This window comes from Abramis brama (assembly GCF_963993115.1).
Source record: "Abramis brama genome assembly, chromosome: 12".
Lineage (NCBI taxonomy): Eukaryota > Metazoa > Chordata > Actinopteri > Cypriniformes > Leuciscidae > Abramis > Abramis brama.
The window spans coordinates 1,554,388-1,579,459 of record NC_139974.1 but is presented as its reverse complement, the minus strand read 5'-3'; the positions used below and the strand labels follow the sequence as shown (position 1 = coordinate 1,579,459).

The 25,072-nt window shown below is 37.0% G+C and overlaps 1 protein-coding gene across 3 annotated transcripts; it reads left to right on the top strand.

Moving 5' to 3' along the window:
• Positions 1-833: 833 nt before the first annotated feature.
• On the top strand, positions 834-24,110 carry LOC311093943 (NACHT, LRR and PYD domains-containing protein 3-like). Of its 3 annotated transcripts, none has more exons than XM_084131632.1 (8): positions 834-1,069; positions 1,985-2,101; positions 2,353-2,466; positions 3,731-5,500; positions 20,461-20,634; positions 22,275-22,436; positions 22,761-22,934; positions 23,455-24,110. In XM_084131632.1, exons 2-8 carry the CDS (start codon positions 2,034-2,036, stop codon positions 23,465-23,467), a joined length of 2,475 nt encoding a protein of 824 aa, XP_083987758.1. In that variant the 5' UTR covers positions 834-1,069; positions 1,985-2,033; the 3' UTR covers positions 23,468-24,110. The 3 variants fall into 3 exon arrangements, with proteins under 3 accessions (XP_083987758.1, XP_083987759.1, XP_083987757.1); XM_084131633.1 differs by having other exon boundaries at positions 837-1,069; positions 3,734-5,500; XM_084131631.1 differs by lacking the exon at positions 834-1,069 and adding an exon at positions 1,709-1,868.
• The last annotated feature ends 962 nt before the right edge of the window (positions 24,111-25,072 follow it).

Genomic DNA, 25,072 nt, shown 5'->3' with positions numbered 1-25,072 from the left:
ATGTATTCATGAAAGTGTTAGCTATCATGAAATCAGGAACACTTTACAATAAGGTTTCATTAGTTAAATTTGTTAACAAACTAATAATAAACTGCACTTCTACAGCATTTATTAATCTTAGTTAATAGCCTATTAATTTCAGCATTTACTAAAACATTATTAACATCAAAAGTTGTATTTGTTAACATTAGTTAATGCACTGACTGTGACATTACATGAACAATTAACAGTTGTATTATTATTATTAACTAAGATTAACAAATACAGTAACAAATGTTTTGCTCATTAGTTCATGTTAGTTAATATGAATAATAAACAAATTAACCTTATTTTAAAGTGTTACAATGAAATCAAATATATAAATTCCTTACAATTTAGAGTTGGACATGGACTTAAAATTTCCTTTCACTAGATGTATTTCCCAAGCTAATAACACTTGCTATGGCCTTGGATGAAAACGAATGACATTGTCAGACTCAGAATGCGGCAGACATCGAGTTATACTTTTATTACTGTTAAGCATAACTCGCATGCTGCCGCAACGTTTACAGTAGCATGGTAGGATAATGTAACTTTTCCATATTAGCTTACCGTTACTGATGCTCGTGTAGTTTGAAGACTCGCGGCGAACTGATGAAACTCCGCCTACCACTTCACCTCCGCCAAATGCTTCCGCCAAAAACATTTTTTAAATAATATTTGTATTATTATTGTTAGTGGCAATGGTGTATAAGTGTATTGATATTTATTATAATATTTATAATTATTATTATTATTATTTACATTTATCAGAGAGGGGCACAATACATTTTGAGACAAAAGGGGCGGGGCTTAGTGAAAGTGAAAGTACATTCAGGTGTGTTTTATTTACAAGCGCCATTTTACACCCGGCTTTAAGAATCTTTAAATAAGAACAACGGATCATCCAAGTATCAAGTGATGTTTGTGTATGTAAGTTTGATTTAACGTGCTGTTGATGGAAAACTCGAGCCTCGAGGTGTTTAACAACTTTATATTCAGAGCAAGTGTTCTGTGTGGCGAATGGAAATTAACTTACTTCCTCACTAACGTAAGTAACTATGAAATATTAAAGTACATTACACATGGAATTCTTAATATGCATTTCATTTTTATACTATTCTTTTTTACTTATCAATTATTGGACATAGACATATAACCTAGAGACCCTATATGTTAAAATCCACTTTTACACTTTATGTAGATCTAATTTTCGGTTTCATTACTAAACGCCATAGTTTCTTGAAACCTGCAGTGTTGTAACACTTTTCTCTTTAACATCTGTAGTGTTTGTTTTAACGGTTTGGTGTTTTTTTGTTTCTTAAACTTTGATATAATTTTCTGTGTAAATGAATGTCAATCATAAAGAGTGCTGTTATCACAGTCTCCCTTTATGTAATGTCATTTTTATTGAAAATTTAATTAAACTAAACCAATAGGAAACATTTTATTTTAAAAAGGTTGGAAAAGATCTTGAACAAATATCTGTGTATGTTAGTCAGTTTCACAGATGTATTAAATGTGGGCTTACAGTAAACTGTCCCATTTATACAATATTTGAGACTTCAGTGGAAGAACATTAAACTCTAGTGTTACAAACTTCCCAGTCTGTTCAGCCGAGATATTTCTGTTTTAAACACACACAGATGAAATACTGGAGCAAATGAATAGAATAGATGTTTGACGGACAGACAGAGAACTTTGAAAAGCGCTGAGCTTGATTAAGTAACTGTATTTGTAATTAGTTACTTTCTGCCTCTAGATATAGTTGGTACCCTGAGGGTCTCGTCTCACACAGGGTCTTTATACACTTTCCTATTAAAAGAGCACACATCTATGTCAATAAACAGGTGAAATGATCCTTGTACACTGTAATCTCTCTTCAACATGTTCTGAAGCTTTTCTGCATCTGGATGTAAAAAAAAAAACATTGCCAAAATTAACTCTTGTCTGATTTCTATTGAAGCCAAAGTTGCAGACAGAAATCAAACCCACCGGAGTCCAGCTGTGTGTCCATGAGGAGTGACGCGTCTATGGAGCGGCCAATAGCATTTAAAGGAAAACACACATCAACTGATCTGAGGTACAACATTTTTGTCTAGAGAGACTCGATCAGTTCATCCCAGATCTTCTCTGGAGCTCCTAACACAACCACTACACATTTTCTTATGTCTCCCTCATATAAAACACCTGTTTCAGCTCATCAGCTCATTAGTAGAGACTGCAAGACCTGAATAGACGGATGGATGGATAAATGTAGATAAACCTCATATAGAGAACCAATCTATCCATGTAAAATGAACTATATATATTCTTGTCTGTATTCTATTGAAGTGGATTCCACCAGCAGAGATCACAGGCACCAGAGTCCAGCTGTGTGTCCATGAGGAGCGACCGGTCTATGGATAACAGGACATTTAAGAGAAGACCAGAATCAACTCAAATGAGGTACAACATTTCTGTCTAGACAGACTCATCCTAGTAACTCACTGTACCCAGACTATCCATTATTAATAACAGATAAAGTAAATAGATAGTAAAAGATAATGTACACAAGCAGGTGAACAGGACACAACAGTGTGTTTTAACATAGACACGAACAATAATCGAGGACAGAACTGAACGGGAGAATATATACACAGGGTAAACGAGGGAACTACTGTAACTAGACACAGGTGGATGAAGGTTAACTAATCAGGGACTAACAAGAACAGATGCAGACGTACGGTTTGTCGCTCTTTAATGTAGAATGACAGATTATTTATCAGACGCTTTATCAACTCTTCATTTAAACGGCAGCAAGAACCAATCATATCTTTATTGCTAGTTATAGCATGAAATAAACATGAATGAACCATGAACACAAGAATATATGTTGAAATATACGGTAGAACTTACTGACATGTGTTTCAACCATGGAGAGATAAAACAGCTTGTGAATCAAGTAACATTACATTTAACTCAGAAAAGTTATACAATGGTCGTACAGTAGTTCATTAGTAAGCTAGAAAGAACATTAGAGAGTTATGATCTTAACCTATTAGGGATGTATTCATTATTTAATGTACAGTATATCTAAATCTGTGTCAGTTACAGTATATTGTTAATTAAAATATGTTAACTAATTGCAAATAATTAGAAAAATTTGAAACTCAAACTAAAATGTGTTTGCGTCAAAGTGTGAAAATTATGAATCAGGTCATTTCTTTTTCTATTAAAAGAGTTGATTATTGTTACCATCAGTATTTCACAGACTTTCAGAGCCTCTCAACTCTTTCAGGAAGTTCAGGAGCTGCAGGTTATGGAAGTTCATTAAACCGACCTTCAGATTTTCAGATTAAATTGAATGTTGATTTATTGAATTCAATAATTTGGACATTGTTGCTAATTTTTACCTTTAATAATAGTAATGATCCAAGTAAAGCAGGTCCACTGTATAGTTTACTGCATTAGATGAGAGTTTTTTCCCTACAAAATGTACAGATATTTCCAGATTTATTTGAATTGAGAACAGAATCAAATAATGAAATTTATATCAATATTCAATTCCTAGAGACTTGTGCAAACGGCCAAATAACAGTTTTACTGATATATAGACCAACAGCACTGTTGCTTGTGTGATATTGTCCAATTATTTAATTAGAGAGTGTTGTTATTTTACTAAAACTTTTCTCTTTATGTTGTAATCTGTCAATCTTTCACTGGTCCAAAGCAGATTCAAATCAGATCTGCTGAAGAAGTTTCAGTGTCTGTATGAAGGAACAGCAAAGCAGGGAAACCCAACACTCCTGAATGAGATCTACACAGAGCTCTACATCACAGAGAGTAAAGGTGGAGAGATCAATAATGAGCATGAGGTGAGACAGATTGAGACTCAATCCAGGAGAGCAGAAACAGAGGACACACCGATCAAATGTAATGACATCTTTAGACCTTTACCTGGACAAGACAAACCCATCAGAACTGTGCTGACAAAGGGAGTCGCTGGCATTGGGAAAACAGTCTCTGTGCAGAAGTTCATTGTGGACTGGGCTGAAGGGAAAGAGAATCAGGACGTCCAGCTCATATTTCCACTCGCTTTCAGAGAGCTCAACTTGATGAAGGACAAAACACTCAGTCTTTCAGATCTTCTTCATCGCTTTTTACCTGAAACAACAGAAATGGAAATATCCAGTGATGAATATAAAGTGTTGTTCATCTTTGATGGTCTGGATGAGTGTCGTCTGTCTCTGAACTTTAAGAGCGAAGTGAAACTGTGTGATATATCTGAATCAGCCTCAGTGGACGAGCTGCTGATGAACCTCATTGAGGGGAATCTGCTTCCCTCTGCTCTCATCTGGATCACCTCCAGACCAGCAGCAGCGGATCTCGTCCCCTCTGAGTGTGTCCATCGAGTGACAGAGGTACGAGGCTTCAATGAGCCACAGAAGGAGGAATACTTCAGGAAGAGAATCAGTGATCAGAGTCTGGCCAATACAATCATCACACACCTGAAGTCCTCGAGGAGCCTCCACATCATGTGCCACATCCCAGTGTTCTGCTGGATCTCAGCCACTGTTCTAGAGGAGATGTTGAGTGAAGCAGAGAGAGGAGAGATTCCCAAGACTCTCACTCAGATGTACACACACTTCCTGATCATTCAGACCAACATCAAACATGAGAAGGACTATGAGAAGAGAGTGAAAGATGAAGACATGATTCTCAAACTGGGGAAACTGGCTTTCCAGCAGCTTGTGAAAGGCAACCTGATCTTCTATGAGGAAGACCTGAGAGGGTGTGGCATTGATGTGACAGAAGCATCAGTGTACTCAGGATTGTGCACTCAGATCTTCAGAGAGGAGTTGGGCTTGTATCAGGGGAAAGTCTTCTGCTTTGTTCATCTGAGCATCCAGGAACATCTAGCAGCTCTATATGCACACATTCACTTTACAAACGAGACCAGAAATGTGTTTGACAAAACCAGCCAAAGTTTCTTTTTTAAAATCTTAAACCAGATGAAATATCACTCATTATCTGAGCTGCATCAGAGAGCTGTGGATGAGGCTTTACAGAGTAAGAATGGACATCTGGACCTTTTCCTGCGTTTCCTTCTGGGTCTCTCATTGGAGTCCAATCAGACTCTCTTACGAGAACTACTGACACAGACTGGAAGCTGCTCCTACAACAAAGAGGAAACAGTTCAGTTCATCAGACAGAAGATCAGGGAGAATCGCTCTCCAGAGAGATCCATCAATCTGTTCCACTGTCTGAATGAACTGGGTGATGATTCTCTGATGCAGGAGATCCAACATTATCTGAAATCTGGAGAAATAACAAGCACCAAACTCTCCTCTTCACAGTGGTCAGCTCTGGTTTATGTGTTGCTGACATCAGAGCAGAAGATGGAGGTTTTTGATCTAAATCAGTTTATTGGAGCCAATAATACAGCAGATGAAGTTCTTCAGAAGCTGCTGCCTGTGGTTAAAGAATCCAGATCACTTCAGTAAGTCACTCTGACAACAATCATTACACTGATGAAACATGATCATATTTATGAGTTTAGCATGTGCTTTCGAACCAAAGCAATACTGTACAATGAGAAATTCATATACATCTTATACATCATATACATATATCATGATTACATGAATAATCATGTACTAATCCCTGAATTAATAGTTATTTATACATGAATTCATGATCAGCAAAGATATGAACTAATCATAAACCAATGTAGAGCTATAGAGAGTAATAGAGAGTCATAAGGATTCATACATTAATAACTGAAGCCTTAACTGTTAGTACATGTTTGATAATTAATGCATTAATTAACATAGGGGTAAACTAAATCAACCAGGCTCTGTAAGAATAAACAAGTACTCTGAATTTGAATTAAACATGATTTAATACTCATTTAATTATTTAAGTCTCAACGTTGTCTGTTTCTCTCCTGTGGTGAATAATGAATGATATACAAAAAGAATATACAGGGTTTCCCATACATAAGGTTTACCTGAGCGGCCCAGGAAAATACAATTCGAAATCCAATTCAGTGGATGACCCGTGTAAAATGCGTAAAATATTTTGTTTTGAAAGGAGAGAGAGAGAGAATTTGAATTTGAAAACACATTTTAATACCATAAAAAATTATTTCATTACATCATTCACATTAAAGACAAAAAAACAAAAACAAACATATACATACACACAAAAAAACCCCTTTAAACTATTCATAAATAACAACATAAAATACTCCTTTACTGCAAACAAATAGCAAAAATTAATGCCCCTTCATAAACAGAACATAATACCTCTCCACTACACCATCTCATTTCAAACAATAACAAATCATTCATAGCCTTGAAATTCTCTTGACATATTTAAAACCACAAATAAACATTTGCATAGAGAAAGTTTCACCAAAAGCCTTAAAAAAAGACTCTACAACAATAAATAAAGGTCTCAATCTATCACAAAACATAAAAGCATGAAAAACGGTTTCCCTCTGAGAACAGAAAGGACAATCAGAGCTAATCTCTGGGTTTATCACAGAAATAAAAGCATTCACGGCTATAACCCCATGTAAAATTCTCCACTGCATGTCACCCGCTCTCTTAGGTAACGGTGGCTTATATAGTGCTCTCCATTGTGGTCTACAATCTCTACCAAAACCAATGACATTACGCCATGGTGTATCACTCCTGTTATGTAAAAGCTTTCTGTTAAAAACTTTCACACAATTTGTATACACATCTTTCACATTAAATGAATCAGCACTGAAACATACATCTTTCTTTTCCAAAAAAGGACCTTCACACTCATCCAATTTAGGTGACAGGATTAAACAATGGAAAGGGTCATCCTCATTTGGTTTTATGACACCTCTGCAAAAGTCTTTGATGGTTTTCAACTCTTCTTCTTCAAGAACTGACCTCCACTTCATTAAAAGTTGATGAACCAGCCTTAAAGATTTAAAGCCCAACTTTTCCGCTGTCTTCTCAATATTGTCCAAGTCCGGTCCTGCAATATTCACTAAAAGTCCCAGTGTCGTAATTCCTGCTTTAATTAATAGTCCAGTGTTTGCAGGAAAATAAGAACGGTTTACAACATTTTCAAACCGGGTTCCATAAATCAGTGGTTCTTGAAGTAACCAAAACAAACTTGAATTTTGTCCGATATTAACACCAAACAAATTCCAGACTTTAAAAATGTTCTGATAAAAAATTGGTGCCTTCAATGCATTCATCTTTGGGGGGTCCATCAAAAAAAGAGACTTATCAAGACCTAATCCTCCCAAGCTCTTCAAAATCTCACAAGCAACAACCTTCCAATTTGACTTGGATGATCCATATAAAAGTCTGTGTATAAAGCGCATCCGAAAAGCTGCAACTCTACTTTGCACATTTATAAGACCCTGTCCTCCTTCATCTTTAGATAAAAAAAGTACACTTTGAGATACCCAGTGTAACTTTTCCCAAAAAAAATCAATTAAAACCTTCTGAATATCAGTGAGTAAACACAGAGGAGGGTCCACACATGCTACACGATGCCACAAAGTAGAAGCAACAAGGTTGTTAATAATTAAAGTGCGTCCCCTGTACGACATCTTAGGAATCAACCACTTCCATTTACTTAATTTTTCTTTTACTTTTTCAAAGGCATCATCCCAGTTTTTTTTAACAGTAGAATCATCTCCCAGAAATACACCCAGATATTTAAAACCTCCAGTAGACCATTTTAAGTCATTTGGGAGCTTTGGTGCACCCTGTAACCAATGTCCAACCAAAATTGCATCACTTTTGGCCCAATTTACCTTAGCTGAAGATATTTCTTTGAAATCATTTAAAATATTTACCACTGTATCAATGTCCTTTTGGTCACTAATTAAGACCACCACATCATCAGCATAAGCTGATAGTGAAACAGTTTTACCAGAATACGGCAAACTTAAACCTTTGATGCTTTCTCTCACCTTACATAAAAGAGGTTCTATTGCAATAGAGTATAACATGCCAGACAAAGGACAACCTTGTCTTACACCTCTTTCCACTTTAAAAGGAGCACATAAGCCACCGTTAACCTTAAGAATACTTTCAATATCATTATATAAAACCTTAATCTTTCCCACAAAATCTTTAGTAAAACCAAAAGCCTCTAAAGTTTTTAAAAGATAATGGTGTTCAACCCTATCGAAGGCCTTCTCCTGATCTAAAGAGATTAGGCCAACATCAAAACCTTTCATTTTTGTCAAGTCAAAAATATCACGGATGAACGATATATTATCAAAAATAGACCTCTCTGGGATACAATATGTTTGGTCAGAGTGAATCACTTGCTCTAGAACTCCTGCAAGTCTATTAGCAAGGGCTTTGGATAGTATCTTATAGTCACTACATAAAACTGACACTGGTCTCCAACATTTAATTTCTGTGAGGTCTCCTTTTTTTGGTAGAAGGGTAAGAACAGCTCTACGACAGCTCAAAGGCAAATGACCATTTGTAAAACTGTCATTTAAAACCTCAAGCAAATCTTCCCCTACCACAGACCAAAAGGCTTTAAAAAACTCGACCGGAAGACCATCTATACCTGGGGCCTTCCCAAGTGCCATACTCTGAAGTGCTTTTTCCAGCTCTTCCAGACGTAGCTCACCACTAAGATCCCCATTAGACACAACAGAAACTTGAGGTAGTTTTTTAAAAAAAGAATTACTTATGTTCTGTTCTTCTTTTAGCTCACTTTTATATAACTGTTTATAAAAACTAGAAATTCTTTTGCGAATTTCACTAACATCAGTCAGCATTCTCCCAGAGTCAGATCGCAATGAATGAAAAAACCTTTTTTGACCATTCTTTTTCTCCAAGCCAAAAAAAAACTTAGATGGTACATCCATTTGGTCCACGTTTTGAAACCGTGACCTAATCAAAGCCCCTTTCGCTTTCGTCTCCAATAAGTCATCCAATTTGGATTTTTTCTCTGAAATACTCCTCATAACAGTCCAGTGTCCATTAGATTCTAACTGCTCTTGCAATTGTACAATTTCCATTTCTAAAACTTTCATGGACCTGTCAATATTTGCAGTAACATTTCTTGTATACTGTTGACTTAACTGTTTAATTTGGGCTTTTCCATAGTCCCACCACTGTTGTAGAGAGCTAAAAGTTGACTTCAAGTCTCTAAAATCCTTCCAAAAAAATTCAAAAATAGCTTTAAATTCTTTATCATTTAAAAGAGCATTATTAAAATGCCAGTATGCACTCTGTGGTTTTACACAGCTCAAAAAAACAGAACAATGAACCATACAGTGATCAGAGAAAGAAACTGGGAAAATACAACAACTTCTAAAAACATTACTCTGATGACTATAACAATATAATCTGTCTAACCTTGCCAAAGACACAATCTTATCTCGAACATGTGTCCATGTATATTGTCTACTATCCCGATGAAAAGTCCTCCATATATCACTAAGTTCATGTGTGTTAATAAGTTGTATAAGCCTTTTACGTGACAACATGTGAGGTTCAAGGTGATTTCTATCCATGTTCTTTTCGGTACAATTAAAATCACCACCAAGAACTAAAATATCATCATTAGTACACTTTTGTAAAGCCAAACATAAAGAGTCTAAAAAAACTATTCTGTCTGCAGTTACAGTAGGAGCATAAACACACATAAAAACAAAAACTTGATTCTCAACCACAGCTCTAATTTTTAAAATTCTTCCCTTTATAATCTCATCGACTTCGTAAGAAACAGGGGTGAAATTTTTAGAGAAAAGAACAGCAACTCCAGCGCTAAGTGAATTATTATGACTCAAAATGGAAAGCCCATCCCATTCCATGGCCCAATTTACTTCATTTTGTACATCACTATGTGTCTCTTGCAGTAACACAACATCAATATGTTTTTGTTTAACTAACTCATAAATCTCCACCCTTTTTTTGCTATCCCTTGCACCATTCACATTCAGGGAAGCAATATTGATGTTACTCATGCTTGATAATATAAAACACAAATATAAGCCCCATACAAGCATTACAGCAGGGACCATGGAAGCCGACACTTTAAACACCATCATTGCTGCCTACTTCCATACTAATTTTCCTCACGATTTTCTTCAGTCGGTACACCTCTCTATCAGTAAAAGACCCTTCGCTCATTAAACTCCGCGATCTTTCCACAAATAACTGAGCATTCGGGAAATGCTTTTCAACATTTACATTCCTCTTGTTTTTTGTAATTCTCAGAAACTGCTTAATGTCTTGAACATCATAACCCCGAAAGCTATAGTCCGACTGAGAATAAACACTACTGGAATCAGATGAATATTCATCACTTTCATCTTCTTCTCCATTTGACAACTCATTTGTACCTGCCTTTTTCACCATCCTTAAACTACTACCACTTTTCATCTTTCTTTTCAAAGGCACTTTAAATGACTGTGAATCCACAGTTTCTGTGAGAGAGATATCAGAAACCACTTCAGATGCTTTTTTTCCACAATTAGTAGGCCTACTACTATTCTGCAATTCGCCTTCCACCAACACAGTCATTTCTTCCATTGGTTCTTCAGACCCAGAAAGTCTAGACTCTACAGTCTCAGACACACTCTTATCAACAACCACTTCCACATCTGGCTCTTTTTCAGCAACCTTTGAAACATTCAAACTAGCCCTGGAACCCTCCGTTTCCACCAATGCTTCTACAGATGTCTGTGGTCTAACCACCTCATCCTTTTCACCTTTATCTGGGCATGTACGCACCAAATGTCCTACTCTACCACATCCGAAGCATCTCATTTTATCAGTAGTTGCATAAATCAAGTAATCAAAATCATCCATTCGAAAATTAAATGATACTTCAAGTTCAGCGTTATCCTTTATTACCATATATGCATATCTCCTAAAGGAAACAACATGCTTCAAGAGTGGAGAAACATTTCCTAGTGGAATCCTTTTAATTGGCGAAACCAATTTTCCATAACGAGACAGCATGTTTACTAAAAACTCATCCTTTACGAAAGGTGGCACATTTGACAACGTCACTCTTTTAGACGGCATTGAAAGCGGAAGCACGACCGTAAAAGCATTATTTATCACTAAACCACGCTCCACTAATTCATTGGCTTTTTCCACAGAGCTCATAAACATTACTATGGCATTATTCATTCTAGAAGCCGACAACACCGAATCATAACCTACCACTTCACCTGCCGCTAAACAACACTCTTCTATATTCAACGCTGACGCAACTTTCACTCCATTTCGCCGCGTGAGAGACTCCAAAACTCCTGCAACGGCGCCCGCCATATTTCCGAACCCCGGAAAAACGGCGCGCCGCACAAAAGACAACAAACCTTTCCTTAAAACTAGACTATACTAACTATTTTAAGCAAAGAAAAGAGATAGAAAAGTTTGAAAAACGCACCTGCACACTCGCTCTCACAGCCACGCTCAACTCGCTCAACCACACTCGCACATGCGCAGAGAGAGAGAGAGAGAGAGAGAGAGAGAGAGAGAGAGAGAGAGAGAGAGAGAGAGAGAGAGAGAGAGAGAGAGAGAGAGAGAGAGAGAGAGAGAGAGAGAGAGAGAGAGAGAGAGAGTGAGAGAGAGAGAGAGAGAGGGAGAGAGAGAACTGAACTGAACTGATCGTGAACTGACCGTGAACAAAGCGGCAAACTGGACATCATCAACTGCATGCTGAACGCTGTTTAATTCCGGACCTAATTCAGGCAAGTTATGAGTCCTGAGAGTCCATGAAAAATAAACACCAAATAAAGAAACATTTTTACTCATAAAAAGATGTAGTAAAATTTCAGTCATTTTCTCTTCAGTGGGGAATCGACCCTTCGCAGTGAGTTTGATTGACAGGCGATCTGACCAATCATAATCCGCCATCTGCCATTTTTGTCCAACAAAGCGGTCAGGAGAGTTAGAAGATTAACGTTGGAGGATTTGAACTTGAACTTGGAGAGAGAAGCATGAAGAGGGAAGTTAGAGGAGAGATGTCCTAACAATGACTAACGTTACAATTGTATATTCTTGAGAATTTTGATATGGCCGACACACGACCAAAGAGACGACGCTCCGATGAACAAATAACAAAGAAGAGAGAAAAGGAGAAGAAGGAACGCGAAGTCCTGAATTTACATCGGAAAAAACGTTCAAAAGGTGGCGAAAACTCCGCCGGCAGAAGGGCTCCCGATCCGACATTCAGGAGACTCTGTTTCTGCTGGACGGGGTAAATCCAGTTGTTTTTTCTAAATGGTTCATGACTGTTTCAGGAAGCACGAGGAGGGGGAAGGGACGGGATGAGGAGGAGGGAGGGGGGATGAGGAGGAGGGGACGGGATGAGGAGGAGGGAGGGGGGATGAGGAGGAGGGAGGGGGGATGAGGAGGAGGGAGGGGGGATGAGGAGGAGGGAGGGGGGATGAGGAGGAGGGGACGGGATTTATGAGTGAGTCATCGAGTTATTCATTCATACAGTAACGAAGCAAATAGCTGTATTTATGAATGAATGCTGCTGTTCTGCTGTGGCTTTCGTTGAAGCTGTTATTTTGTTGGAAAAAAAATACTGACAAAACTGTTTAAAATGAAACACCACTTAATATTAACACCTTTCGTTTGTTGAACTGTTGTATAAAATAAATGTCACATTTGCATTCGTGTGGATATTCGTATAATGTGATTAACATTAAACAGGAACTCACACAGGGCTTTTGATTGAAGAGAGACTGAATCTTAAATCGATCTCTATGCACAGTCTGTGTCTTTATTTATTCTTCATGCTAGTAAGTGCTAAATCCCCACTTTTACAAAGGTACATGGTCGAGAACGGCAGTAAAGCGCGATTTGCCAAGGCAGCATAATCTAAACTCACAAAGTTGGTCATCCACGCTGCTTGTGTGAATGCAGTCAGTTTTGACTGCAAAAGATGAGGTAATTTGATTGGATGTCATGTATTTACAGCATTTTACCTGACAGAAATACATACTCAGTTTAAATGTTATTTTAAGGTGGGGCAGAATTAAATCAATGGCAAAATTCAGCATTTTGTCCGCGTACCCCCTTCTGTCACCTCACCTATCTCTGTAAAGAGACCTTGGGTGTTGGAAAGGCGCTATACAAATACAAATTATTATTAATATTAATAACCACCCAAAGTCCCAAACACAATTTAACACACATTGCAGGATAACAATGCTCTGTGAAAAAGTCAGTAATTATTTAATGCCAATATTAAAAGGTTGAGGTATTCGTATTCTTACACAAAACAAACATACTGCACAAACTTTCCATTTGCATTTGGAATTGAACTCGAACTGTTTCGTTACTTTCTCAGACAGCTGCATATCCCTCACTCCGGTAACTGTCCATGCCGGATCTGTCCCGTGGTTTTAAAAACTAATCACGGAAAGCACAATAAGGCATTAGCATGACCGCATCCAGCTAGCCAGGCCTTTCTAGAGTACCAGCTCCGACAGAAGCCTCGCACGCACTGCTTCCCTTTATTGTTATCCTGCATATTAGAGATGGGTGCGGCGCGCTACAAGAATCGCCCATAGCTGACTAGATTTGAGCTCACTGATTGGCTAGTTTATGTCAAACATTTGTATCTTAAATCAGCAATCAGCCTGGGGGCCTAGCGCCCTCTATTGGCCAGCCGCCCCTGACTGCAATCTAACGTATTTATGAATAAACGGCTTGTTTCAAAATCTTCCTGGTCTACTGACATTTGTTAAGACATCTGATTTAAACATTATAATGCTCATGATAACTTTTGTTAACTTTACAATAAATAAATCCACTTCACCAGTTAATTACTCCTCGAGAGCGATGCCACTGAAATACACAGAGCGACCGCATGAACGGAAGTTCAAAGACAATATTCTAAAGTAAAATGGAATTCTGAGTATTCCGACATGACATCCGATCAAATAACCTCACCTTTTGTGGTCACAAGTTTTCTGCATTCACACAAGCAGCGTGTATGGTATGATAGGAGCGTTCAGATTATGTTGCCTTGGCAAATCGCGCTATACTGCCGTTGTCGACCATGTACCTTTGTAAAAGTGGGGATTTAGCACTTACTAGCATGAAGAACAAATATAGACACAGACTGTGCATAGAGATCGATTTAAGATTCAAACTCTTCAAAGTTTCAAAGTTCCTGTGATCACATTACGAATATCCACACGATTGCAAATGTGACATTGATTTTATACAACAGTTCAATAAACGAAAGGTATTAATATTAAGTGATGTTCGTTTTAAACACAGTATTGTCAGTATTTTTTGCAACAAAATAATAGCTACGAAATCCGCAGCAGTGTTGGTGAACGAATCTGCGGCTTTGATTCAATGATTCATTCATGATTACAGTCACTTGCTTTGTTACTGAATGAATGAATGACTCAATGTCTCACCATAGACTGTAAAAAAATATGGACGTAGTGTCCGTGACGTCACCCGTAGGTTTCTGAAGAGCATTTTTGAAGCCTAAAGTGGGCGGAGCCGGCCGTCGCCATCTTGGCCTTGCGTCGCTCCCGGATAACAGAAAATGGGCAAAGAGGCTGAGAAATCACGCCCAAATAGCTCGACGTGATCGAGTTAGCTCAGGCTGTTAACGGCTCTGGGTAATGCTTGATAATATTATGCTATTGACAGTACCAAGTCTGCGACTGCACCAGTGGCGGTTCTAGGATTTTTCTGTAACAGGGGCCATTAAGGGGCCACATGTTACATTCAGGGGCCAAGTACAGAGTACATTCAAGCACACAAAATTATTTATTCAGTACGGTGCAAATACATTTCGGCAGTCATTCTTTTTTCAAACGCTCTAATAAAAAATTATGAGCCAGTAAAGTTCTTAATGATTTTTTTCATTTATTTATACTGTGCATAAAGGACACAATGCACTTCTTTCTGAATTCCACCTTTTAAGTTTCATAATCATGTCGTCGCTTATAAACAGTAAATTATTGTTAATTGTTTGGGGGTGGAATTGCATCTGTGATCGTTGTGAAGAATTCTCCGGTTGCTCTTCTCGTCGACGATTGATGGGTGGGAATCTCTAGGCACCCCATGATTCGATTCGATTACGATTCAGAGGGTAACGATTATCGATTATTAACGATTTCTTTTTTTTTCTTTACTACTTGGTACTTTTAAAGCAAAGTATTTATGATGACCCATAACAAACTTACTTCCAATACTTCCTATATTAATTTTATTAATAAAATAAATGGAAGTGATTTGGCAAGTCAACTGTAAGGTTACATTTGCCAGCATATGTCCCAACATTGCAAAGAACCAACAGGAAAATAAATGTGTGCCTGTACTAGCAGCATAGCCTACTTTAGTAAATTAATACAAACTTCAGCATATTCTTAATCTCTAGCATTTAATAATAGACTTCTAACCAACATCCTCTTGTTATTTCCATGAGCAATATAATCCTTCAGACAAAAAACATTTTGCTGTAGCAAATTCACAAACAGTTTTCGTTCAAAAATATAGAATTATGTAACAGAAGCTATATCATATAATGCTTGTGGACTTACGCATATTCTGAATAATTAGTAACATACAAAGCCACTCTTATACACAACTAAATAATAAAGAGTTATGACTTGAAATGTTTGCTGTATACCACAATCAAAAACAGCTTATACAAAGAAAGTGAATGAACATCTGCAGAGAGCACAGTCAAAATGTAACTTTTTGTGACTGGCATTGCACATATTATTGCAGGGCAGTACAACGTACGTATAACAGATCGGTTTACAGTATATTGATGTGAAAACTAAATAGGCTACTGAAAGCAGCTCTCATACAAAAAATACTAAATAGGTAACAATGAAATTGCCAATTTTCCATACGTTAGCTTTTAACGAAGAGGGTGGCGTTCGAATTTGGCGCTCAGCCATCATGCGTCTGTTATGTGCGCGACTCTGTTGTGCACGCCACAGACTGTCCGCGCACTGCACGTCCGCTTTAGAGTTCCGCCTTTTGCGTTCTGTCAATATTACGTTGTTAGGAAAAATATGTATATATTTTTTTAGAAAATCGATATTTGACATTTGTGATTCGATTCAGAATCGTCCACGTCCGCATCGCGATGCATCTAAGAATCGATTTTTTCCTCCACCCCTAGGAACGGGGGCCAATCAGGGGCCAATCAGATTTCAGCAGGGGCCAGGGCCCCTGTGGCCCCGCCTCTAGAACCGCCCCTGGACTGCACAGGGCCTCGCGCTAAAGTGACACTTGATGATGTAAAGCCAATTAAAAGTTCCTGTTTTTGCCCTTCGAAATATTATAATAGTTAAAAGACATGGCTACAAGTGAGACTGTGTATCGTGATTCTGTACTATTCTGCTAGTTGAAAATGTATTACTCTGAGTGTGTGTGTGTGTGTGTGTGTGACAGTGATTTATGTGCATACATGTCAGTCACTCTTTTCTATAGTCTATGGTCCGTCAGCGTGGCATCGCTCGTCAAGTTCGTAGAGAGCTTATTCAGTCCATTTTAAATTCTGATTTTGGCCGCCTCTCAAATGGGTTAAACCATAGATATATTGCCTATGAAGTTCAAGTAAATGCGCTAGAAAATCCGCGCTCATTCATGAATGTGCATTTATTGCATGGACGGAGAAAGCACCGACGCCTGCATGATTTCATCTGACGGTACATAAGTTAAGCATATTATAATCTATATCTGTTCCGTGAGAGCAGAACGAACGAGCCTTTATTGACGTTTTTAAATTTGAAAACTCCAAAAAGCAACGAAATTGTCAGACATCCATTAGTGCATGTTCACAGAGGAAAACAACTGAAATACAGCACTGGTTGTTCTCTCGAACGATACTCGACGACAACGACGGAATCCTAAGCCATGGGCTTTGTACCCAAGTAATGGGTGTATTAAATTGTATGAAATAATCCCGAAAAAAAAGCACAAACACTGCAGAGAAAGCAAGTTCAGCAGCAACATTTGCTGAGGTGAATTGACGGCTAGTAACAGCAGACAAACGGCTAGCATTGACATCAGCGACAACCCACCTGTCACTCAAGTGGCCACACCCTTAAATGCAGAAATTTAAATATTAATCAACTAAACGGATGAGTTATAAAAAAATGCACCCCCCTCACAGTTGTTATGAAGGGCAAAATTAGCTGTATAGACCAAAGCCACATAGAGATCCAGGCTGTAAACACGTTATTTTCTGCTGTAAAGTTGGTAATTTTAACATGGGGGAGATACAGATTTGACTCACTTCTGCAGCCAGCCCAAGCGGCCAGTCGATGAACTGCAGTTTAACTCACTTCCGTGTTGGTTTCAAGAGAGGGGAGGGGAGGTTGCCGCTTGTGTCTCACTCATAAAGACAGTGACTTACTGCCACCTACTCGCGGTTTTAATTTAAAATTTAAAAGCATCACTTTGTTGTTACCATCATTGCATATTTCTCTATTGAAATTTTTATTTAATTAAAGCATTATTTATTTTCTAAAGGTATCTGTAAAGGTAGAATGTGCACTGGAAAAATATTAGGGCTGGGACGATACACCTATAAATCATAATTAAATCATACACTTATACAGACTGTACATGATGTATAAGATGAGACATATTTACAAAAACAATTCATCATATTTTTCTTATTTTAGAAACATACAGTACTACATTCTCTTTAATAAATGATTCAATAACAAATACATTTTTTAACAGTCACTTGTCGCCAAGTTGGAGAAACAATGTAATCGATAAATGCGTTGTTTTAAGTGCCAAATCAAAAGCTGATTTACTCTATTTTGATCGCTATCATAGACATCAGTGTTTATATTTGAACTTTAAACTTTTATCCCAGTACTTCTATGATAATTTGAACTATTGTATCACAGAAATAATGATAGGCTACTATGAGGAAAAGCCTGCTGTTTCATGACGACTCTCTCTGGGTCAGCGGCAACACAGATCTGAATGTTGCGATATGATTTTGTCAAAGGTTTAATAGACAGACGAAATGGAAGAAGATCGCGTGGGTGTTTGAATCGAGATCACAGTCTTTTATAGATGAATCGTGCAGCTCTACTGTCTTATCTCTCTCTCAGCATATGAGTAGCGCTGCGCGCAGGGGCGTCACTAGGCCCGAAGCCCCCCTAAACTTCTGCCCAGCCCCCTAAAAAATATTTGATTAATACATTTTTGATCGCTTCAGTCCCCTTTTAAAAAACTCATTTGAAACGGCGGCAAGCTGCGTCAAGTCTCGGCTCCTCCCCTTATCTGAGTCTGCTTGGATCAGTGTTGCCAGATGTACGATAATTATCGTATTTGTACGATAATTTTGACCTCTGTACGATGTACGATCAATAATGGAAAAAATCCTATAATGTACGATAATTTCAGACCTGTGTGACACTTCAAATGATGGTCGTTGTAATCATAGGGTTTCTCATTGATCTAGCTGTGGATTCTACGTCTACCAGGGGAAGAACGTGTAGAGAGAGGGAGCGAGAGACCTTGCGTGTGTGTGCTAGTGTGCCTCACGAAGCGCATGTAAAGACCCAAACAATCAATTGTAAGAACCTTCACTGTCAAAGCTCAGCTTTAGGAGGGGAAAAGACAGAGCAAGATAAAAACAAAGAGAAAAAGAGTGTGATGCTGATGAGGTGTGGAAAATAAACAGCTGCCGGCACATGCTTTTAAAGCTATTGTCATCCAATTTTTTTGGCCTTCAAAACATCTTAAACTGCACATATGTAGATCAGAGAAATCAAAATTTTCTCGGGGGAGCATGCCTCCGAACACCCCTAAATACCTCACATTTGGGACCTCAGTGATTATAAAACCCTGCCATATGCATGTTACTGGATGAATGAATGAAACTAGTTAATAATGAGCATTAGACCATAAACTAACTTTTTTTTTTTTTTTTTTTTTTTTTTAATCATACCCTCATTGGGGGCTGAGCCCCCCTAAAATGAAAATACTAGAATCGCCCCTGGCTGCGCGTCTTGCGAGGTCTTTTCAATGCATTCAATCTCTATACGCTTTCACGCGTCCACTTATATTACGTCACTCAACACTCAAAGATAACGACACATTTCATCCTCTGTCGAAACGAAAGTGGCTAACTTCTGTCAACCTCATCTACAAGCCAGGGCAAATATAAAGCAATTTAATTTGAATTAATATTGATTCTGTAATATAAAAAAAAATCGTTTTTAAAATCGTTTAAAGGTGAAATCGTTTAAAGGTGAATCGATTTTTTTTCTCAAAAGGATGTTAAAAGCCTTAGGCATGCCACTCTAAAAAGTTTGAGAACCACTGGTCTATATGATATCCATTTAAACAACATAAACTAAACAATATATAGACTGAAATCGCAAAATGGCCTTAAACAATATTAAATTGTGAGCGAGACTTCTCAGCAATGAACAGGGCAAGTGATTTTAAACCATAATGCTAGAAAGCACAATATGAAAATTGTCAGTTAATCTTCTCTTGTGCTATCTTCCAAAATGGTTATGTAAGTTTGTTTCTATTTCAGATCAAAACTGACATGTGAAATAAACTTCAAGGAGAGCACCTTGCTGCACGCTTAAGCATTAGTAAACGCACCTGACCCTGAAGCCGATCCGTACAGGCAGGCCTTAGAAAGTTGTTTTCAAAGTTTTCAACTTTGTAAATAGTTTTCATTATGAAAATATTTGTTCAAGCTTGTAGTAAAATTTTATGAATTTATGCATAATATGAATTTCTACATTATTTCTAAATTATTTGTTAAAGATATTAAGTATTGTCTGTAATAAATAGAGTTCATAAACCTTTGTTTTACAAGTTTATTCTGAACCCGCTCAATAAGCGCCGCTTCGCCCTGCCCACCACAAGTACATTCTCAACCTGTGGGAAACACTGATATATACAAAAAAAGTTTACCATCAAGTCACTGAAAAGGATAGTTAATCTTCATTAGATTCTTTCCAAAGCTTCTGAGCTCATTTTACTTTTGATAGTTTTTGATAGTGTTTTGTGGTGCGTATTTCAAGACACTTTTATCCTTATGTTGATTATTCTCAGGTTAGGTAAAGTACGTCAAATCTGTCCTAAATCACAAGCATCTGAATTTTCATTCTCACAATCTATAGGTCAGAAGACTTCTTCATGATCTGTTCAGTTCAGTTTTTTAGAAATCAAAGACTTTTGGCAGACGAGCTTCTTAGATTCAATTAAATATAGTATTATTATTTACAGGTTAACTAGTTTACAAAAAGGCATACTTGTAAAAGGACAATTGCATATTTTCCACAACAATAGTTATAAGCATGATTGGATGATATGAAGAGGTGACAACTGCTTTCATACACAAATCTGTTGAGGAGAAAGGAGAAATTCATATATATCTTATCATTTATATCAGTGTTTCCTGAACTGAGAGACTGAAGAGTGTCATTGTTCTCTACAGGTTGAGGGGTTGTGGTGTTACAGATGAAGGTTGTGCTGCTCTGACTTCAGCTCTGAGATCAAACCCCTCACACCTGAGAGAACTGGATCTGTCATTTAATAAAGTAGGAGATTCTGGAGTCAAGCTGCTTTCTGATCTTCTGCAGGATCCTCACTGTGAACTGGAGAAACTGAGGTAAGATTTATAAAAGTCTCAACATAGTAGGGATGGGCGATATGGCCTAAAATTTATCACGATAATCTTAGGTATTTATTGCGATAACGATACACATGACGATAAATTATTTTCTTCTGTAAAATATCAGATTATGTTATGTTTAAGTTGTGTTGTGTTTTGTTTAATTCCATTTTTCTTTATTTAAATTTCATTTTTTTTCTTTATTTAAATTTCGTTTTTCTTTATTTAAATTTCGTTTTTTTTCTTTATTTAAATTTCGTTTTTTTTTCTTTATTTATATTTAGTTTTTCTTTATTTAAGTTTCATTTTTCTTTATTTAAATTTCGTTTTTTTATTTATTTAAATTTCGTTTTTATTTAAATCTACCCTTTACTGTGTCAGTAATTTGTTAGTCAGAAAAATATTAGACTACCTTTTTAAAAGTATTGCTTAAGTTAACAGACCTGTGTGTGTGTGTGTGTGTGTGTATCACTAGTGCAGTGTCCGTGCAGTGTCCGTTCTCGGAGCATATAAGCCCTGCTCGCGTGAGGTGTGCCGCTTCCCGCTCGCGCTGTTCTGTAGTTTCTGCAAACTTTGCATATTACGGTAGTTTGCTGCTCATCAATGACACCTTAAAATAAACTGTAACCGAATATTATTTTTTAAATATAGTGTAATAATATTTAAATAATAATATTTAAATATTAAATATAGTGTAATAATATAATAATAGTGTGTGTGTGAGTGTGTGTGTGTGTGTGTGTGTGTGTGTGTGTGTGTTATTTTTCTGTAACCAAACCAGTTCCAGATTGTGGAGGTAGCTCCTCGCTTAACAACCAGCTTCTCCTCAGCCTCACGTCCGCCTTCCGCCATGCTTGTTTTCACTCCGCACGTGAACAGTGAATCGGGCGCGCACAAAACTACGTCATCAACTAGACTTATCGTTATTAGCGCAAGGAGACAAATTTTTATCGTGGGGAGAATTTTCAGCGGTATATCGCAAACGATAAGATATCGCCCATCCCTACAACATAGTCCTCTATTTTAATGGTAAATAATGATTGCCATACAAAAAAATAAATAAATAAATCTACTGTGAAATTACTAATGGAAATGTTGATTTTTATTTTCATTAGATTCTTTCCAATGTGTCTGACATCATTTTACAATATTAATGATAGATTAAACATGACTGGATGATGTAAAGATGTGACAGCCGTGTTCATATACAGATATGTTGATGATTTTTGGGTACTTGCATAAAAAATATTATTTGGTTACACTTTATTTTAAGGTGTCATTGTTACAGTGTAATTATATATTTAAGTACTGAGTAATATTAAGCAACTACATGTACTCACTATAGGGTAAGGGTAGGATTAGGATTTGGTTGAGGGTTAGTTACGGGTTGCATAATTTACTGTTATTACTACGGTAAGTTCATGTAACAAGGACACTGTTAAATAAAGTGTTATCGAATATTCTTGTAATTTTTATGATATGGAAACTAACTAATCAAGCAGTTTGTAGAAGCGGGTCTGAACCTTAGACTGGACCTGTTAATGGTGCCGTGGATTAAGTCTCTGATTGGGAAGTTCTGCTGATCTGAGCTGTAGATCCTGAACTGAGAGACTGAAGAGTGTCATTGTTCTCTACAGGTTGTGGGATTGTGGTGTTACAGATGAAGGTTGTGCTGCTCTGAGATCAAACCCCTCACACCTGAGAGAACTGAGTCTGTCAGTGAATAAAGTAGGAGATTCTGGAGTCAAGCAGCTCTCTGATCTACTGCAGGATCCTCACTGTAAACTGGAGAAACTGTGGTAAGATTTTATAAAAGTCTCAACGTCGTCTGTTTCTCTCCTGTGGTGAATAATGAATGATATACAACAATAATATATACAAAAAAGGTTTACCATCAAGTCACTGAAAAGGATGTTTAATCTTCATTGGATTCTTTCCAAAGCTTCTGAGCTCATTTTACTTTTGAATGTTTTTGATCGTTATAAGATTGGATGATGTGAAGAGGCGACAACTGCTTTCATATACAAATCTGTTGAGGAGAATGGAGAGATTCATATATATCTTATCATTTATATCAGTGTTTCCTGAACTGAGAGACTGAAGAGTGTCATTGTTCTCTACAGGTTGAGATGTTGTGGTGTTACAGATGAAGGTTGTGCTGCTCTGACTTCAGCTCTGAGATCAAACCCCTCACACCTGAGAGAACTGAGTCTGACAGGGAATAATCTAAGACACTCAGATGTGAAGCCGCTCTCTGATCTGAGGAAAGATCCTCATTATAAACTGAAGACGCTTCTGTGAGTAGTGATGATTAAAACTGTTCATATTTTAATTGAAAGTTAATTTAGTTTCTTAGTTTTCTTTCATTGTGATGGTGAATTACTCACTATAAACATGTTTAATAAGAGTTTAATTCTTAATTCTCTTTAATAGTTTATAGCAACAATTAAATATCTTCAAGTTTCTTTTTATTTCAAACAATTCAATATTTTGCTTTTATCATTGTCAATGTCAATTGCAATAAAAGATAATGGTAAATATGTATCACTAGTTTCTTTATCATAAATAAACCTGACCCGGTGACACAGAAAGAGGACAGTCAAACAGGGTTATAGATAAGGGTCAAGGGTCATCATTCATGGTGACTTAGAAACAAAATCAAAATCTGAATGTTTAAAAACAGCTTTAACAATCATGTATCGCAGTATTATATTATAATCTCTCACTTAAACATCTAAGTAGTTTCTTTTAGTTGTTCTAAAGTTGATAATGCAATAATGTCACACACATATTTGACTGTCTGTGTTTTACTTACAGGTTTAGATGTTAGTCTGACCTTCTCTGGATCAGCTGATGGAGAATAAAGAGCCTCTACAGACACAATCACATTCAACAGAATCAACAGACACAAACCCACAGTGATCATCATCACACACGTGTGTGTAACAACCAGATGAAACTGGATAAATATTCTGAATGTTCAGATCCAATCTGACCTCTGACCTGTAAAGCCTGAATCATAATCATACACTGTTTGTTCGTTGGCCAGAGGAGAACTGAGCGACTGAGTCTGGTTTCTGCCAAGGTTTTCTTCTCCATTCTGTCACTGATGGAGTTTGAGTTCCTGCCACTGTCGCCTCTGGCTTGCTTAGTTGGAGACACTTAATATTCAACAATATTATTGATCTGCATTGACACCATTATATGAGAACTGAACTGAGCTGGACGATGACATCACTGTTTTCTCCAGAGCGGCTGTATAGATAAATCAACTAAAGTAATAACTTTTTTATAACCGAAATTAATCAACACTGAACTTTCTTAAGCTGGACTATGGCAGTATTTTCTTCTAGATCTGCTGTACAGGAACAAACTTTGTTGCATTATTTTCCTGTTATCACTGTAAAGCTGCTTTGAAAACATCTGTATTGTAAAAAGCGCTGTATAAATAAAGGTGACTTGACTTTTGTTTCTACAGAAGTGACATTTGTACTGCAAACACTCTACTACAAACATCTCCATATATAATATTTATTTAATGACTTAATTTGAGTAATTCAGCCCACCAAACATATTCAAATGCCTTTGATTATAGTAACATTCACAATTAAATCATCTATTGTCTTTTATTTATTTTTTATTTAAAAGCAATGATGCATCGCCACTTTTAAATGTTAAATGAAAATTCATAATCTATGGACACCTTTCAGTAATAAAATGGTTAATCATGTTTTCATTTAGAATTGCAGAATAGAGTCCAGCTGTGTGTCCATGAAGAGTGACCGTTCTGGACAAACCAGTGAAATCAACTGATCTGAGGTACAGCATTAATGTCTGAATGGAGAGATAGAAAGAACTAACTAGATCTGTCTATGTGAGGTTTATCTGTCAAATTAACTATATTAATGCTTGTCTCAGTTCTATTATCTCTGTTCTATTCTATTACTTATACCAACTCACATTACTTTTACATCTTTAATTTGTGGTAATTGTAATATTTTGTTCATGACTCTCTATTAACTCTTTCCCCGCCATTGATGGACATCTCCAGCTTTCCGTTGTGCTAAACTGCTTGAATATCTCCACGATCGTTAGTGCTAAAAATTAACTGAGACAACCCATTGAAAGAGCAGAACATACACTTTCAGATGATAATTTGGTTATACATGTAATCTGAGGTAAAGGCTAAATAAATAATCTGTACACTAACAATGCTGTTTGCATATAACACACCATTATAATAGCCTAAATTGAAACCTGTTTCATTTTAAATGAATAGGCTATAATAGAATTGAATCATCTTCATATTGAGGAATTACTTTATTTATGAGAAAAGCAAGAGAATATCTAATACGGGGAGAAGTTCTCCTCTCAGTAAACTTCCGGCTTCTGAACTGGTTGCAGTTCCACTCTGGCTCCACATGAGGGCGCACAC

Coding starts and splice junctions, on each gene's coding strand:
- LOC311093943 (XM_084131631.1), top strand. Junction 2,467..3,730: donor CCAGAATCAACTCAAATGAG/GTACAACATTTC, acceptor ACTGGTCCAAAG/CAGATTCAAATCAGATCTGC. Junction 20,635..22,274: donor TGTGAACTGGAGAAACTGAG/GTAAGATTTATA, acceptor TGTTCTCTACAG/GTTGTGGGATTGTGGTGTTA.